At 44.6% G+C, this 18296-nt stretch overlaps 1 protein-coding gene across 3 annotated transcripts in view; it reads right to left on the bottom strand.

The window, feature by feature from the left end:
• Positions 1 to 17869, bottom strand: part of RCBTB2 (RCC1 and BTB domain containing protein 2) — a 75571-nt gene extending 57702 nt beyond the window's left edge. The window contains exons 1-3 of one of the 3 annotated variants that reach the window (XM_068267729.1): positions 17620 to 17869; positions 2475 to 2651; positions 1314 to 1469 (exon numbers count right to left, since the gene is read on the bottom strand). In XM_068267729.1, coding sequence (XP_068123830.1) covers positions 1314 to 1436 — 123 coding nt within the window. In that variant the 5' untranslated portion in view covers positions 1437 to 1469; positions 2475 to 2651; positions 17620 to 17869. Of the gene's footprint in view, positions 1 to 1313; positions 1470 to 2474; positions 2652 to 16906; positions 17003 to 17619 lie in introns of those variants that run through there. The other 2 variants (XM_068267726.1, XM_068267728.1) reach the window with 2 other exon arrangements.
• Positions 17870 to 18296: the final 427 nt, after the last annotated feature.

Raw genomic sequence — 18296 nt, 5'->3', positions numbered from 1 at the left:
CCGGATCCCGTCTGTGGCTGGCTGGGCATGGTGTCCCCCATGGAGGCAGTTGTCCCCCTGTAGCTGGCAGCCATCACTCACCTTCCAGGCTCCAGCGATGAGCCGCAGTAGCCACCTCTTCTCCAGCCGGCATCTCCGCTCCAAATGACGCTCAGGTCCGGGTCGTGGCTTGATGACGTCATCAAGCCGGGACCCGGCGCTGACGTCAGACGGAGCAGAGATGCCGGCCAGAGCAGAGGGGGGGGCGTCGATCGTCGCTGGAATGGCAGGGAGGTGAGTGGATCCTCTTCTTTCCCCTCTGCCGCTGTCAATGTGATCACTACGATCCGCTGGCGATCGTAGTGATCATGTGATCAGCAGCCATACGTGATGGCTGCTGATCACTCGGAAGAGATGCCAGCTGTCATTTGACAGCTTAATCTCCCCCTCCTGGTGCGCACGATCGCGTCGGGACGGTTTGTTAGCGCGGACGTTGAATCAACGTCCAGTCAGAACGGTAGCACCATCTGCTGGACGTTGATTCAACGTACCTGGTCTGCAAGTGGTTAAACAATACCAGTTGTCTGGTAGCTTTGCTGATGTGTTTTGGCTGCAGTAGTGTCTGAATCACACCAGAAGAAAGCATACAGCTAATCATGTCACATCTGACAATAACGTCAGAAACACCTGATCTGCTGCATGCTTGTTCAGGATCTATGGCTGAAAGTATTAGAGGCAGAGGATCAACAGGACAGCCGGGTAACTGGTAAAAAGGAAATAAAAATGGCAGCCTCTATACCCCTCTCACTTCACGTGTCCTTTAAGGAAAAATAAGAATCCTGTTAGAATCTAGATAACCTCTCTTTTGGTGAATGCTGGTGTTTATAAGGGCTCAGCCAGACTATAAGCGCTTTTCTGAGCGCTTGTGATTGATTAGTACTTTGAGTGCCTTTCAAAAATCGCTCCCATTCATCACTTTCATTAAAATCGCGGTAAAAATTGTGATTTTTCACGTACAAGATCGCATCGATTTTTACGCGATTCTAATGAAAGTTAATGGGCACGATTTTCAAAAAGCGCGAATCAAATGGCAAAGAGCTCAGAAAAGTGCTTATAGTGTGGCTGAGCCCTTACCTCTTCCCACATCTGCATACTTTACATACCACCAGGGAAGTGATGTTTAGAGCTGGAGAATGAATATACACTCCTTTTTGTAGCTCTTACAGATCCTTTGTATAGATTTATGAAGTTTACACACCTGGGATGTTAAGTTAAGATGGGGAGAGAGAAATCTTAACTACACTCTTTTCTAGGACAAGTTGTTTTTAACTTACCTCATCTTTTTTTGTCACATATAAGACTTCATTTCCTGAGCCAAATACATAAGCCTGCTGGATGGATTTCAAGTCTTCCTGAGGGCAAAGTGCAAGAATTGGCCATTTTCCCACATCGACCATTGTCAGCACAAACAGAATCTAGACCTGCACTGTCTGAAGACATAAGAACACATTAACATTGGGAAACGTGAAATAACGGAATATCTCTGTGAATGTAAACAGAGCTGATATTTAGATTAGAGATTCTGAAAGTAAAGATCAATCATTGCAGAGAATTATAAAGCAAGGAAAACTACACATACACATATACTGTAACATCGTCATATGTGGAATTGGTCACATGTGCAATTGACTTTCTGGTTTTATTTGGATATGTTTGTGCATAATATAAATAACATGCTAAAAAAAAATCAGTTTTACCTTTTTCTTATAAGCAGCACATTTTCCAGTTCCTGAAGTCCTGCAGGACTGGCCACTCTGAACCTGACCCCTATATGAATGGTGTTCTTCATCAAACTATCATGAACCTACCCTCTGCACTGGTGAAACTGCTTATAATCACTTCCCCACTACCAAAGTCTGTACACCGTATAGAGAATGCCGTAGCTGCCGATAGCTTCTGTGCTTCTTCTGCCCACCAAACTCCACAAAAGTTTCCAAATAGTGCTTACACTGTCTGATATGAATCCCATGCTGGTAAATGACAATCTGCATGTTAGTTCTGATATACACACAAAGAAAAGTCAATTCATCAACATCTGGGTTTTGGTAGTAAGGTGCTGTCTGCAGTGGTCACCCCCCCCCCCCCCCCCCCTTCCCGAGAGGAGGTAATATTGTACCTCTGGTCACCGGTCATGGAGGCAAGTTGAAGGCAGTACTGACTCTTACCAGTAAGTGTTTTCTACGCTTGCTATGAAATGTACTACTTTGGGAAAGAGGGAGTAACTTGATTGAAATTCTGTCTCTGACATAAATGGAGATTTTATTTATGTGCATTTTGCATGTGCGTGCGTGTTTTATATTTTAAATGTTTTCTGGACAGTGGTCCTTTAGATACATTTAAACAAAAATGGGGACATATCCTGTCACTGTACACATAAGAAAAGAATAAATGAGGAAGCAAAGAACAGGAAGTGCAGAGTACACATGGTTACACACCAGTCAGTTCAGAGGGTGTCTGTGCAGCGCTTGGCTTCTCTTTCAGGTGGAGACAACACTTGAGGGAGAGGATCACATCGGTGAATGACACCTTTCAGAGCACTGCTCCATCCATCTCTCATTGTATGCTATGCATCCATTCACAAAGACAGTAGCAGCTATTATCTGCAGAAGCGCCTATAAAATGGTAAAAAAAAAAAAAAAAAATTATGCAAACTATTTGTATTTAATGGCAAACATCACAAATACAGATAGGACCTGATCCAATTTAATTTTTCTCCTAAGTTTTCTCCTAGGTAATATCACATCCTCTATAATAAAACCACTGTGTGCCTGCGTAACACTGTCCCTGTGTAGCTGGGTCCGTGCTTTTTGCTACTGCGCATGTGCGCAGCATGGACCCAGCCTCACAGAGACAGGAGAACGGGGCCAGGGAGCTGGGCGGGCGTGTGAGCAGGCGGCCAGGTGTGCAGCGAGTGCGCACGCATGCGCAGTAACAGGCTAGTCTGCTAGTTATAAATAAAATGCCTTTTTCGACAGCACTTTTTCACCTATTTTTTTGGTATTTTTTAATCATAAAGTGCAAAAGTTATTTGAAAACAGAAGATTAAAAAAAAAAAAAAAATCTCCTAGGAGAAAATAGGAGAAAAAGTGAATTGGATCAGGCCCATAGTATTTATTTGCAATATTTAAGTTAATATTGTATTTTGGTGTCTAATAAGTTTTAAGATTTTCCACTCCTTTTAGCAAGTCGCCACACTTTTCTAATAATCTAAGCAAAGTAAGATCTCAGCCTTCTACTTTTGCCCAGTATTGGTAGTTTAGCTTTAATGCCCACATAAAATGTTCACATATTTTTGAATGCTAAGCTTATGGGCTAAAGATAAGATAAGTGATGTTCTTTGTTGGAGAACTTATTGTTTTTTCTTTGCGTTTTTTTTTTAAGTTTAAAAATATCATCAAGTTGTTCACATTAAAAAAAAGTTACATCTGTATCATAAGTTTTGTTCTACATAGGCCTGCTTTGATTTTAAAATTATATTCAGTGAGACATTTTCTTTCCCAGATTTTAGATCACAGTATTTTCCATGTTTATATTTAGGCCCCTTGCACACTGACCATGTTGCATCACTCCGTGCTACTTTCCCCCGCCGTAGCTCGTCGCAAGGGAGATGCAAGTCTATGGAGGTGTGCACAGTTAACGTGATGCAACTAAAGTATCCAAATCGCTGCAATGCTGTCGTAAAGGCTACAGCGTGTTACTGCATGAACTACACTTACCACACAGATCATACAGTAATGCAAGTCAATGGGCGATGCAGGCAGTGTGGCAGACGACAGCGTGGTGCAGCACGCATGCACAGACTGACTGGAATCCCAGTGACATACTTTCTGCCCAGCAGGGAGTACGTCACTAACCAAAGGGCGGTCCTTTGCTTATGACCTTGTTGATGCACCATGGCGCAGGGTCATATGAAGCCCTATTTCCAGGGCTGTGGGGTCGGAGTCTGAGTCAAGGGGTCGGAGCTATTTTGGGTAACTGGAGTCGAAGGTTTCAATAAACTGAGGAGTCTGAGTCAGATGTTGTTTTAACCAAATTCATAGCCTTTGTGAAAATTAGATTGAGTCGGAGCAATTTTGGGTACCTGGAGTCGGTGGTTTCATAAACTGAGGAGTTGGAGTATTTTTGCACCAACTCCACAGCCCTGTTTATCTGCACACAGTAAGTGTAAAAGCATACTGTACATGGCCACCTTTCCTTTTTGACTTAAGTCACCTAACTATATTACATTGCTTTGCTTAAATTAAGCACTTAAAGAGACTCCGTAACAAAAATTGCATCCTGTTTTTTATCATCCTACAAGTTCCAAAAGCTATTCTAATGTGTTCTGGCTTACTGCAGCATTTTATACTATCACAGTCTCTGTAATAAATCAATGTATCTTTCCCCTGTCAGACTTGTCGGCCTGTGTCTGGAAGGCTGCCAAGTTCTTCAGTGTTGTGGTTCTGCTATGAACTCCCCCTTTCAGGCCCCTCTCTGCACACTGCCTGTGTGATATTTAGATTAGTGCAGCTTCTCTCTGCTCTCGTATCTTTTACAAGCTGGATAAAGTGTCCTCTGAGCTGGCTGGGCTTTCACATACTGAGGAAATTCAGACAAGGGCAAAGCTGTTTGCAGAAAGAAAAGAGCAGCCTGAAACTTCAGTGCATGAGAGCAGAAGGGGGAAAGAAACACACAAATGATCTCTTGAGATTCAAAAGGAAGGGTGTATACAGCCTGCTTGTGTATGGATGTATTTTGTATGTGTGGACATACTGTACATCAACCTACTTCCTGTTTTGGTGGCCATTTTGTTTGTTTATAAACAAACTTTTTAAAACTGTTTTTAACCACTTTTAATGCGGCAGGGAGCGGCGAAATTGTGACAGAGGGTAATAGGAGATGTCCCCTAACGCACTGGTATGTTTACTTTTGTGCGATTTTAACAATACAGATTCTCTTTAAAGAGGAACTCCAGTGAAAATAATGTAATTAAAAAAGTGCTTCAATTTCACAATAATTATGTATAAATGATTTAGTCAGTGTTTGCCCATTGTAAAATATTTTAAATCCCTGATTTATATTCTGACATTTATCACATGGTGACATTTTTACTGCTGGCAAGTGATGTAGCTGCAGCTTGCTGTTATGGCAGTTGGAAACAGCTGTAAACAGCTATTTCCCACAATGCAACAGGGTTCAGACAGGAAAGGCCAGGAGTACGTACTTAGAGTTTCTTGTGGGAGGGGTTTCACCACAATATCAGCCATACAGCACCCCCTGATGGTCTGTTTGTGAAAAGGAATAGATTTCTCATGTAAAAGGGGGTTTCAGCTACTGATTGGGATAAAGTTCAATTCTTGGTCGGAGCTTCTCTTTAAATGAAGCAATTAAGCTCTAAATTCAACCACTAACTGACATAAATGCCAGCCACAGTACAGTCCTTACCGTGGCTGGCATTAATATCAGTTAACTTTGTTCACATCTAAAATCGAAATCGCTGACGGCCGCATTTTGCGATTTTGAGAGTAATTTTTTCCCCCTTCTGACGCTTACCTGCGCGCTACGGTTTTGTGTAAAGCACTTTTGCAGAGCAATTTCTTTTTTCATTTCCTGACGCAAGTCATGAAGTGAACTCTTTGACCCGAAAAGAATAATTACAACGTATTTATTTTTAAAAGCGCAAGCGTAATCGCCGCACAAATTAATTTTGTAAGCGTTTTGCATTTTTCCTATACCTTCCATTGTAGCAAAATCGCCCTAAAAATTGTACAGATAGCGCTTTGCTGAGTGGATCAAACGCCCTAGGTGTGAACAAGCCCTTAGCGGTGGAATATTTTACCTAGAAGCCCACCCACTGTCAACACATCTCCTAATCGTGCACATGCACACCAAAATGAATATGGTTCTTCTGTACAGACAGATTAGCTTAATATTGCATAGAAAGAGTTGCAAAGTTCGAGCAAAATCTTCAAAACTCAAAGGCATATAAAGACAAAAAGGCATATTACAGCACAAAACATTTCTCATATGAGTAAATGTTAGTAAATCATGCAATGTGTAACTAAAAATAGGTCAACAGATAAGATTCTAAAGACAGATTCAACAAGTTTTTTAATGATATTTTACCTTGTTTTCAGTATGTGTTGAAACATCACTAATAATATACTGCTTGGGTCATGTTGTGGGTTTAGGCAGGCTTAAAGTCACCAATGAAAAACAATTTCTTTCCATCACAACTTATTGTTATTTCAGAAGCTGACTCTGTTGTATCCTGAACTGTCAAACAAGTATTTCAACAAGCCAGTTTAATTTTCAAAGGTTGGGTCTGAGAGCTGATTACAAAGACAACTTACGGCATTTAAAAAAAAAAAAAAATCAAACTTATCAAAAGCTTCGGAAGGACAAAAATAATTTTGATATTAAATTACAAAAATCGTATTTTTATTCACCAACCAGTCCACTGAAACTTGATGGCATTCCTCCCCTTTGACAGTTACTGCGTTGGGTCAACCGCCACATCCCGAAAAGTAGCGATAGCCCTATGGGGCTTTTACACTGTATGTGTTGCGTCATCTTTCGGCGGGTCCTGTCGTGCCACCACAAGAGTAGAGTTTGCGATGGTGCGGTAACACAGGAAGTGTGGCAAAGTATGCCTCACTGTTTGTTTTTTTTGTGGTTGCAAACTTCTTCCCTGCAGTGTTGTGTGATCATTCAAAATCGCACCAAGTGTAAAAGGACCATACAGTAAAAACCCAGTGCAAAAACTTGATGATAAAAAGCGTTATCAGCCTCCTCAGTCTAGTTTAATCCAGTGTGTATGGGCCTTTAGTGTAATAGGGCTTGAATAATATGTATTGTATGTGATAGTTTTATGGGAAAACAGTCATTTAAAGCGCATTTTACTCAGAAACAGAAGTACACCTTATGTGTATGTGTACACATGTATCTTACGTTTAAATGTTTTCATGGTAGTGGTCCTGTAATAATAATAATAATAATAATAATCTCATAATGAGTACATCAGTCAAACGTACTATTAACCATTACTGTTCAGCTTGTCTCATGAAAGCATATTCTGTTATTTGTAAGCACACAAATAGCTTACAGCAGTTACCATGGTGTCAAAATAAACAATATTTAAAAGCATGTTCTGTGACACAGGATATCCTATTTAAAAGCTAGACTATGGACCAATATTTGTCTTTGTTCCTGCAGCGACATTCCCAGCATACACAGGAAAATCTCTGAAACCACTGGCACCAGGTTTATTAAGGAGTCATAACAGTAAGGTCACAATAGGCGTATTCTACACAACATACGAGCAAAAACAACTTAACTATGTAGCAAATAATGGTCTGAGTTGTCTACTGTAGACTTGCATTCACAAAAATGAGAAAATTAAGCAAATACGGATAATAAAGTAGCTAGAATTGTGTCATGCTGTAGGTCATTGCTAAAAAAAAAGGAAAAAAAAACTGTTGGTTGGGTAGATCTACATGAAAATATTTTTAAAACTACTTTTTTTTCCTGCTAAATTTACTCCTCCTTTTTTGGGTTTTGTAGTAGAACTCCAGGTACAGTCCAAATTTTCAACAAGTAGACCATCCCTATAACACAACTCCCCTGCTGTTACTACTGCAGCGTGCCACAGTTCTAACCACTACTTGATCAAGTCAGTATGTACCATCATCATCATTCAAAATGCAAGTAGGGGGTTTGGCACGTGCCAAAAGCTACTGACTTGGGGCTTGCTCAGGAAGGGCTGGTGCACACCAGAGCGGTTCTGGAGCGTTTTTTTAAAACCCTTGCAGGGGGAAAACCGCTTGGCTAATGAAAGTAAATGAAATGGTGCACACCAGAGCGGTTAATTTTTCCCTCCAAACGCAAACTCCTGTCCTGCAGCATTTTTTAGATTTCTGAGGCGTTTCTGCATCAATGTTAAGTATAGTAAAGTGGAAAACCGCTCTGAAAAACGTTAGATCAGAGCAGTTTTCCAAGCGTTTTTGTTACAGAAGCTGTTCAGTAACAGCTTTACTGTAACAAAATATGACACCTGCTACACAAAAACGCTCCAAAAACCGCTAGGCATGTTTAGAAAACATCTCTAAACATGCCTAGAATTGCTCTGAAAATCTGCTTCAAACACCTCTAGCGTTTTGCGGATCTGCTAGAGGTTTTTGGTGTGCACTGGCCCAAATACTTGGCTGGACCTGAGGCCCAAATCGCAGCCACTCATCCAGATAGTGGAACATCCTAAAATGGCCTGCAGGCAAGGAAATTACTCATCTGAAGGACTTACTGACAATGTGTAGCAATCTAATCAGTGAAAAACTTTTCAATAAGTCCAGATAACCACTCCCACTGGTCTCTCACTCTTCTCCACCCACCCCTGCCCTCCTGAGACGCTTGACAGCCTGTCAATCTGTAGCTCTAAGTTTACAATGCACAGTTGTACAGCCTGCAGTTCGATTCATCCTGCTCAACCCTGCCAAACTATGCACGCAAACTCTGGGACTCCACTGAAGATGGACTGCATGCAGTTCTCATTTCACGGACCACAGATAATCTTCAAAGCAGCTCAGACACATACAGAGCAGCCAAGACTGGATTCACATCATTTAAAGGACAACTTTAATGAGAAGGTATATGGAGGCTGCTATATTTATTTCCTTTTATACCAATACCAGTTGCCTGCCCGTCCTGCTGATCTATTTGGCTGCAGTAGTATCTGAATCACACCAGAAACAAGCATGCAGATAATCTTGTCAGATCTGACAATAATGTCAGAAACACTTGATCTGCTGCATGGTTGTTCAGGGTTTATGGCTAAAACTATTAGAGGCAGAGGATCAGCAGGATAGGCAGGCAACTGATATTGCTTAAAAGGAAATAAATATGGCAGCCTCCATATGCCTCACATAACAGTTGTCCTGTTGTGTGTGACTAATACTAATAATAGTAGTCTGGCGTGACGTTTGCAGCCTACAAGAAGAAGTAAACAGTGCTGAGTCTGTATTCTCACTCCCTGATGTCCCATCATGACTTGTCAACCATAGCATCTCCCCATGTGATAGCTGCCCAGCCTAGTATTCATGAGTTCATGAGGAGGCAAAGCAACTATTTCACCAGGGGAAAAGGAGGGTGTGTAGCGATTATGAAAGGACTAGGGTTGCCGCGATATACCGGTATTACGATATATCGCGGTTTGATTGTGCACGGTAACCATACCATGCACAATTTCGTTTTACCGGTTTTAGGGGCGGGGCGACGTAGCGGTGGGGATGCGACGCAGCGACGAGCGCACGAACAGCAGCGGGGATACAAATACACTTGCGAGAAGCCAGCTCCGTCCTTCACGATGTACCCAGGCTTCATTGTACTTCCTGTTCTTGTATCACATTTCCTACATTTTTGACATACAGCCTAGCTTGAGAAAGGAGTTGGTTACTCTAAAACGTTGCAATTATGGCTGTAATGGGAATTGAAGAATAAAAGAGCATTTATAGTGGATGGTGCCGGCTACCTCTTTCCTTGCATCACATTTCCTTGAAACAGCGCTCCCTGGGTGCTATTACAAGATGATGCAAGAACATGAAGTACAATGAAAGCCTGTACATCGGTGAAGGACCTGGCTGGCGCCATGTGAGTATTTATCCCTCCTGCTGCGTCCCCTCTCCCTCTCCCCGGCTCTCTGTGCTGCAGCCACCTGTTTCTGACTACACCCATCCCTGGCTACCTATGCTGCGAGCACCTTCTACTGGCTACACCCATCCCTGGCTACCTATTCTGCGAGCACCTACTACTGGCTACACCCATCCCTGGCTACCTATCCTGCGAGCTCCTACTACTGGCTACACCCATCCCTTAGCTACCTATCCTGCGAGCTCCTACTACTGACTACACCTATCCCTGGCTACCTATGCTGCAAGCACCTACTACTGGCTACACCTAACCCTGGCTACCTATCTTGCGAGCACCTACTACTGACTACACCCTGTCCCTGGCTACCTACGCTGCTAGCACCTTCTACTGACTACACCTATCTCTGGCTACCTACAGTGGCTTGAAAAAGTATTCGTCCCTCTTGAAGTTTTCCACATTTTGTCATATTACTGCCACAAACATGAATCAATTTTATTGGAATTCCACGTGAAAGACCAATACAAAAGTGGTGTACACATGAGAAGTGTAATGAAAATCATACATGATTCCAAACATATTTTACAAATCAATAACTGCAAAGTGGGGTGTGCGTAATTATTCAGCCCTCTGAGTCAATACTTTGTAAAACCACCTTTTGCTGCAATTACAGTTGCTACTCTTTTAGGGTATGTCTCTACCAGCTTTGCACATCTAGAGACTGAAATCCTTGCCCATTCTTCTTTGCAAAACAGCTCCAGCTCAGTCAGATTAGATGGACAGTGTTTGTGAACAGCAGTTTTCAGATCTTGCCACAGATTATCAATTGGATTTAGATCTGGACTTTGACTGGGCCATTCTAACACATGGATATGTTTTGTTTTAAACCATTCCATTGTTGCCCTGGCTTTATGTTAGGGTCGTTGTCCTGCTGGAAGGTGAACCTCTGCCCCAGTCTCAAGTCTTTTGCAGTCTCCAAGAGGTTTTCTTCCAAGATTGCCCTGTATTTGGCTCCATCCATCTTCCCATCAACTCTGACCAGCTTCCCTGTCCCTGCTGAAGAGATGCACCCCCCGAGCATGATACTGCCACCACCATATTTGACAGTGGGGATGGTGTATTCAGAGTGATGTGCAGTGTTAGTTTTCCGCCACACATAGCGTTTTGCATTTTGGACAAAAAGTTCCATTTTGGTCTCACCTGACCAGAGCACCTTCTTCCACATGTTTGCTGTGTCCCCCACATGGCTTGTGGCAAACTGCAAACGGGACTTCTGATGCTTTCTGTTAACAATGCCTTTCTTCTTGCCGCTCTTCCATAAAGGACAATTTTGTGCAGTGCATGACTAATAGTTGTCCTATGGACAGATTCCCCCACCTGAGCTGTAGATCTCTGCAGTTTGTCCAGAGTCACCATGGGCCTCTTGACTGCATTTCTGATCAGTGCTCTCCTTGTTCGGCCTGTGAGTTTAGGTGGACGACCTTGTCTTGGTAGGTGTACAGTTGTGCCATACTCCTTCCATTTCTGAATGATCGCTTGAACAGTGCTCCGTGGGATGTTCAAGGCTTTGGAAATCTTTTTGTAGTCTAAGCCTGCTTTAAATTTCTCAATAACTTTATCCCTGACCTGTCTGGTGTGTTCTTTGGACTTCATGGTGTTGTTTCTCCCAATATTCTCTTAGACAACCTCTGAGGTTGTCACAGAGCAGCTGTATTTATACTGACATTAGATTACACACAGGTGCACTCTATTTAGTCATTAGCACTCATCAGGCAATGTCTATGGGCAACTGACTGCACTCAGACCAAAGGGGGCTGAATAATTACGCACACCCCACTTTACAGTTATTGATTTGTAAAAAATGTTTGGAATCATGTATGATTTTCGTTCCACTTCTCACGTGTACACCACTTTGTATTGGTCTTTCATGTGGAATTCCAATAAAATTGATTCATGTTCGTGGCAGTAATGTGACAAAATGTGTAAAACTTCAAGGGGGCCGAATACTTTTGCAAGCCACTGTATGCTGCGAGCGCCTACTACTGACTACACCTGTCACTGGCTACCTATGCTGAAAGCACCTACTACTGGCTACCTATGCTGTGAGCACCTACTACTGGCCACACCCATCACTGGCCATCTATGCTGCGAGCACCTACTACTGCTACACCCATCACTGGCTACCTATGCTGCGAGCACCTACTACTGGCAACACTTGTCCCTGGCTACCTATGCTGCGAGCACCTACTACTGACTACACCTGTCACTGGCTACCTATGCTGCGAGCACCTACTACTGACTACACCTGTCACTGGCTACCTATGCTGCGGGCCACCTACTACTGGCTACACCTGTCTCTGGCTACCTATGCTGCAAGCACCTACTACTGGCTACACCCATCACTGGCTACCTATGCTGCAAGCACCTACTACTGGCTACACCCATCACTGGCTACCTATGCTGCGAGCACCTACTACTGACTACACCTATCACTTACTACCTATACTGCGGCCACCTATCGCTGGCCACCTATACTGCGGTCACCTATTGCTGGCTACACCTATCCCTGGCTACCTATGCTGCGGCCACCTACTACTGGTTACACCTATCCCTGGCTACTTATGCTGCGGCCAGCTACTACTGGCTACGGGGGGGTCCAAATAATTGTACAATACCGTATACCGTAATACCGTCATACCTTTGTATTTTTTTTTACGGTTATCATACCGTGCATTAAAGATCGCAAACGACCCCTCGCACCCAGGCTACCGCTTCTTTAATCAGCTCCCCTCGAGCCGGAAGCTTCGGTTCCGATCCATCTACACCAGGACCACAAGACACAAGAACAGCTTCTTTCCCTCAGCTGTCAACCTCCTGAACTCTCTCCATGGGAATGCCCATCCCCACCCTACAATACCATGACGCACTGTAGCACTCTGCACATAGACGGCGCTCCAGCTCAAGCATACCATTCGGTTGTTTCTTTGTATTGTAACTTATGCCACATTGTCTTCCTCTGCATAAATGTTATATAATGTTCTGTATTCTGTAAGTTCTGTTCCTACTGCATGTCCTGTCCTGTATCTGTAACTATATTGTGTATCAGTACCCTGTACGTGCCAAGCCCAATTCCGGGCACGACCCAGTCGTGCTTGGCGAAATAAAGATTCTGATTCTGATTTTCATACCGTTGCAACACTAGAAAGGACCATGGCCAGGGGCAGTAAGAGATATGACCAGAGGTGGGAGTGGCATGGCTAGGCTTCTGAAACCTGGAAGTACTATACAGCCAAACACTGTAGCTCAGCAATGCCTCATTGTGCTATTAAAGCTCACCCTTCCAGACAAGTATATAACATAACCTCTGTCATTCTCTTCATACAACCTATTTGCAAATGTTAACAGCATGCAAGTGCCTTAACCTTCCTGGCGGTAACCCCGCGCAGGAGGTTTTCTCAGGCCCTGCTCGGCGGATTTTCGTAATTTTTTTTTGCTGGATGCAGCTAGCACTTTGCTAGCTGCGCCAGCACACCGATCGCCGCCGCCCCGCACCCGATCGCCGCTATCCGGCACGGCGCGCCCCCCCCCCCCCCAGACCCCGTGCGCTGCCTGGCCAATCAGTGCCAGGCAGCGCCGAGGGGTGGATCGGGACTCCCAATGACGTCACGACGTCGCTGACATCATCCCGCCCTCCAGGAAATCCCGTTCTTTGAACAGGATTTCCTGATCGCCTATCGCCGGAGGCGATCGAAGCGGGGGGATGCCGCTGAGCAGCGGCTATCATGAAGCGAGCCCTGGGCTCTCTACATGATATAAGAAAAAACAAAACAAAAAAAAAACTGCTGCGCTGCCTCCTGGCGGAATTTTTCATACCGCCAGGAGGGTTAAAGAGTAACTCCAGTGAAAATAATGTAATAAAAAAAGTGCTTAATTTTTACAATAATTATGTATAAATGATTTAGTCAGTGTTTGCCCATTGTAAAATCTTTCCTTTCCCTGATTTACATTCAGACATTTTTCACATGGTGACATTTTTACTGCTGGCAGGTGATGTCACTGGAAGGAGATGCTGCTTTTTTGGCAGTTGGAAACAGCTGTTATTTCCCACAATGCAACAAGGCTCCCACAGTGTGATGCCCCAAAAAACACTAGGCATGTATGTTGACATACAGTCAATGTAACTAAGACCAATATTCATCCTAAACCATTCACCTCACGATTTTTCCGATGATTTTCCTGACAACTGGCTTTTTTTGAGAGACGAGAGAGCATGTAGGCCATCTACCGACCTAGGTTCAGGCGCACGATCACGCGAACCTCAATTAGTTTCGCACAGCATTAACAACAGTCATGGTGGGTAAGATGGTTAGGACCCCCAATAACTCCCGTGCAAAATACCGCTATAATTTGAAGTCTCATTGCACCCGTCGTGTAACATTGCGCATACTCACCAGCCAGAAGATGGATCGGGGGAGCGCTTGTCATCAGGGAGACGTCGCTGAATCCATCTCCCTGTATCACACGATGAGTACATAGCTTAAAAGAATGACAAGTCCTGAAAGCGCTGGTATTGCCTGCACTGAAGTCTGATTTCAAACATCATTAACTGTGTCTGGGATTACATGAAGAGACTGGAGGATATGAGGTGGCACACATCCACATAATATGCAAGTTAATTCTGCAAAATGTCTGGACAATCTACCTGTCAATTTTCTTCAGAAATTGTGTGCAAGTGTATCAAAATCTGATGCGTTTTGAAGGCAAAAGGATGATCATACCAAACATTGCTTCAATTGAGATTTCTCTTCTGCTCATAAACTATGCATGGTAAAAATAAACTATTGACACTTCAATTTGTGACTGCATTTTTCAGCCTTGTACATAATGGCTATCATTCATAAAAGGCTGTGCGGTAAAAAAAAAAAATCTGGTCGGGAATATACCGCATTCGGTATTTTAGACTGTTGAGTGCTAATTCCTACAAATCTTTTACAGCTGCGATAGAAGTGCGGGGATTTACCGACGTAAACTGGCGGTAACATGAGAAGAGTAACTGACTGAGTTGTTATATTTCTCTGCAGAGACAACATTACAATAAAAGAGGCATCCCAACTTCACTTTAGATGTACATGTTTTGTTATACTGCCTCTGCTTGCCCTGAATCTGCTCGAATCTGTCTATTTAAGTGATATTTTCTTGATGTTCCCTGCTGGCAGGGCTGTGGAGTCGGTACAAAAATCTTCCGACTCCAACGTTTCTGAAACCACGACTCCGGGTACCCAAAATGGCTCAGACTCCGACTCCTCGACTCCGACTCCTTAGTCTAATACTTAACAGGGCTGTGGATTTTGTACAAGAATCATCCGACTCCGACTCCTAAGTTTATGAAATCAACGACTCCGACTCCAGGTGCCCAAAATTGCCCCGACTCCAACTCCACAGCCCTGCCTGCTGGGTCGCCTAAACTATACCGACACTCTGCCTTTTATTATAATAAAAATAAATAACATTTAGAGTTAAAGGATACCAGAGGGTACTTATCCGTTAGCCGGGCGCTAATTACTATTCCCCCTCCAGGCCGACATGGATAGTAGGGAAAGATGTAACTCTGGTGGAGTTTTGTCGCCACCTAGAGGATGCGCCCGGCTAACGGATAAGTACCTACCAGAGCTCAAAACGTTTGGAGAAATGGGGGGGGGGGGGGGGGAGCAGGAATATACTACCACCTGTCTATATGCCCACTGCTCCCCCCATTCTCCTCTCTGCCCCCTGTAGCTCACCTAAAAGACCACCAGGATCCTCTTCCGGTCAGCAGGGTCAGGACTTACTGTGCAGGCACCGGCCGGGCTCTGCACGTCCTACAGCCCTGACGTCATGCGCATGATGCAGTGATGTCATTCGCATGTGCAGTGTGTTCCCAGCCACAGGCACATCCTGGCTGGTGTAGTGCCGATTTGTCCTACTTTGTCGAAATGTACTACCTAGTCTAATCTGGGAGTGTTAATCGATAGACGTGTCTAAATGTGCAATTTTATCGAGATATGCTACTGGTCTGCCTAACTTAGTCACCCTTCTCCACTCGTAACCCTAACTCTACCCCCTCTCCTATCCTAACACTAACCCTCCCATCTGTTCTCCTAACGCTAACCTCCCTTTTCTACTCCTAACACTAACCTACAACCTCTCCTAACCTGCTCCTATGGGATGCTTAGTAGTAGTTATCGACAAGCCGGCAGAAGGATATCAGGCAAACTGAGCTCAAGTGCTGGTGCACATGCCCAGATCGGATTTCAGCATGTCTCGATAGGAAGCATAAATCGGCATTACACCGGCACCTGCGCAGTAAGTCCCGACCCTGCTGACCGAGAGAGGATCGGGGGGGGGTCAAAGAGAGAAGAACGGGGGAGCGGTGGGCATAAGTATAGGTGGTAGTATATGTAGAGTGACCATATTTTTGTGGGTCCAACCTGGGATGAGGAGGGGGGCGTGGGGGGGGGGTCGAAAAGTGGGGAGGACTGAGCGCGCAGCGGCGAAGGCTGGGGGGGGGGTTGAGGCGCGCATAGCGCGCCGCGCCGAAAAATGGGCGTGGCCATGACATTGTATGGGCGGAGCTAACGTAATGATGTAACAGCGAGGCATAAGAAAGCAGTGTTTACGCCATGATGTGGACAAACGAGACTTTGCATCATGGGTGTGCAGAAACTGTGTGATGCTAATAGTATACCGTAACCACAAAGCAGCAAACATAGCCATCTATGACCATTAAATAATAAATGTAGTAACAGTTACCCCGGACACCAGAAAAACGCAATAGGCAACATGTCAGCACAAAATAGCCGCAATGCGGGCAACATGTCAGTACAAAATAAACGCAATGCGGGCAACATGTCGGTACAAAATAAACGCAATGCGGGCAAACATTTCACCAGAAAAGAAACGCACTGCGGGCAAACATTTCGCTAGAAAAGAAACAATGCGGGCAAACATTTCACCAGAAAAGAAACGCACTGCGGGCAAACATTTCGCTAGAAAAGAAACAATGCGGGCAAACATTTCACCAGAAAAGAAACGCAATGCGGGCAAACATTTCGCTAGAAAAGAAACAATGCAGGCAAACATTTCCCCAGAAAAGAAACGCAATGCGGGCAAACATTTAGCTAGAAAAGAAACAATGCGGGCAAACATTTTACCTGGAAAAGAAACCTAATGCGGGCAAACATTTCACCTGGAAAAGAAAGCATTTACTCACCTGGCAGAAGTGTCCGGCCTCTGGCGCGCTGCTCCGTCCCGGGACCGTCTTGTTCCTCCTGCTCTTCTCTCCCACGCTGACAGGGCTACGGCAAGATGGCGCCCGAAGCCCTGTACTGGAGACACAAATAGGTCTCCAGTACAGGGCTTCGGCAGCCATCTTGCCGTAGCCCTGCTCGCCTGCCGGTGTCGGAAACAGACACCGGAAGAGGAGGCTGGAGCGGGGCTGCAGGCAATGAACTGGCACGGCGTCTATAGACGCCGCTGCCAGTTCATTGAGGAGAGAGTGGCCAGAATCCCGAGGCCGGGACGTCCCGCTGCTGAAAGCGGGACGTTTCCCGGGACCTCATTAAGCCTGGGACAGCGGACCCCGAATCCGGGACGTGTCCCGGGCAATCCGGGACGTCTGGTCACTCTAAGTATATGTCTGCTACCCTCATTACTCAAAACTTTCTGAGCTCTGGTATCCTTTAAGACATAGTAGTTCTGAACTCCTCTGATCCATCCTGTGGGTCCTCAGGATAGAGTTGTCAATGTAACAGCATACTGCAGCACAGGCGCTCACTGACATAGTTCATGTGCTGCTACATTCATTGGCTTCCTGTACTTCACTGACTTCCTGTAGAGGTCCAGCAGTCAGCAGCGCGCACACATACATATACGCATGCATGCATGCATGCTCTCATCCGTCCCAAATACAGAAGCCACGCTCACCTGAAGCTGCATGAGCTGAGCACCTCCGTTCCCGACAACAGCTGTTACTATGACAATAAATGCCTTCGATTCACCGGATAGGCGCCGTTGACGCTAAAACTCCGCCCCCTCGTCCAGCAAGTCAAAAGAACAGAAAAAGATCGCGGCTGTGTCTGGTGACGTCATTTTCCCGCTGAGTTTGTCGCATGTCTCTGCCGTTGGAGGCGGGACTGAGCACTTTCTGTCGATGAGGCCGATGCGTGCTGGCGTTGTTATGAATCTGCGGTTACTGAACTGAGATTATTGCTCGTTCATGCCCTGGTGGTCTGATGGTTGACACCTGTTTTCTCCGCCTGTTTATAGACACATGCTCTATGATCCAGCAACTGTAACACGGAATATTATAGATCGCTTCGGTTGACAGCACAAGCGCTGTACAGACGTGTTCCCAAAGCACATAGCTTTAGCAATGTATTGTGTCCAATGGAGAACAGGGTATGGGGGGATGCTTCAGTCACTTTGCTGGTGAAGCTGTCTTCCGAATTCTTACATGACGAAATACATCTGTGGGAATTTTCTTTATATTCAAAAAAATTATTTCAAATAAATTGTGTGTACCTGATCAGGACAAGATACGGTATTTTTTGACAGCCAATCCTTGCAGTTTAGGCTTTCAGATCAGTAGACTAAAACTCAAA

This window comes from Hyperolius riggenbachi, chromosome 2 (genome assembly GCF_040937935.1).
Source record: "Hyperolius riggenbachi isolate aHypRig1 chromosome 2, aHypRig1.pri, whole genome shotgun sequence".
Classification (NCBI taxonomy): domain Eukaryota; kingdom Metazoa; phylum Chordata; class Amphibia; order Anura; family Hyperoliidae; genus Hyperolius; species Hyperolius riggenbachi.
Note: the sequence above shows the minus strand (reverse complement) of the source record. Positions and strands in the feature narration are given on the sequence as shown.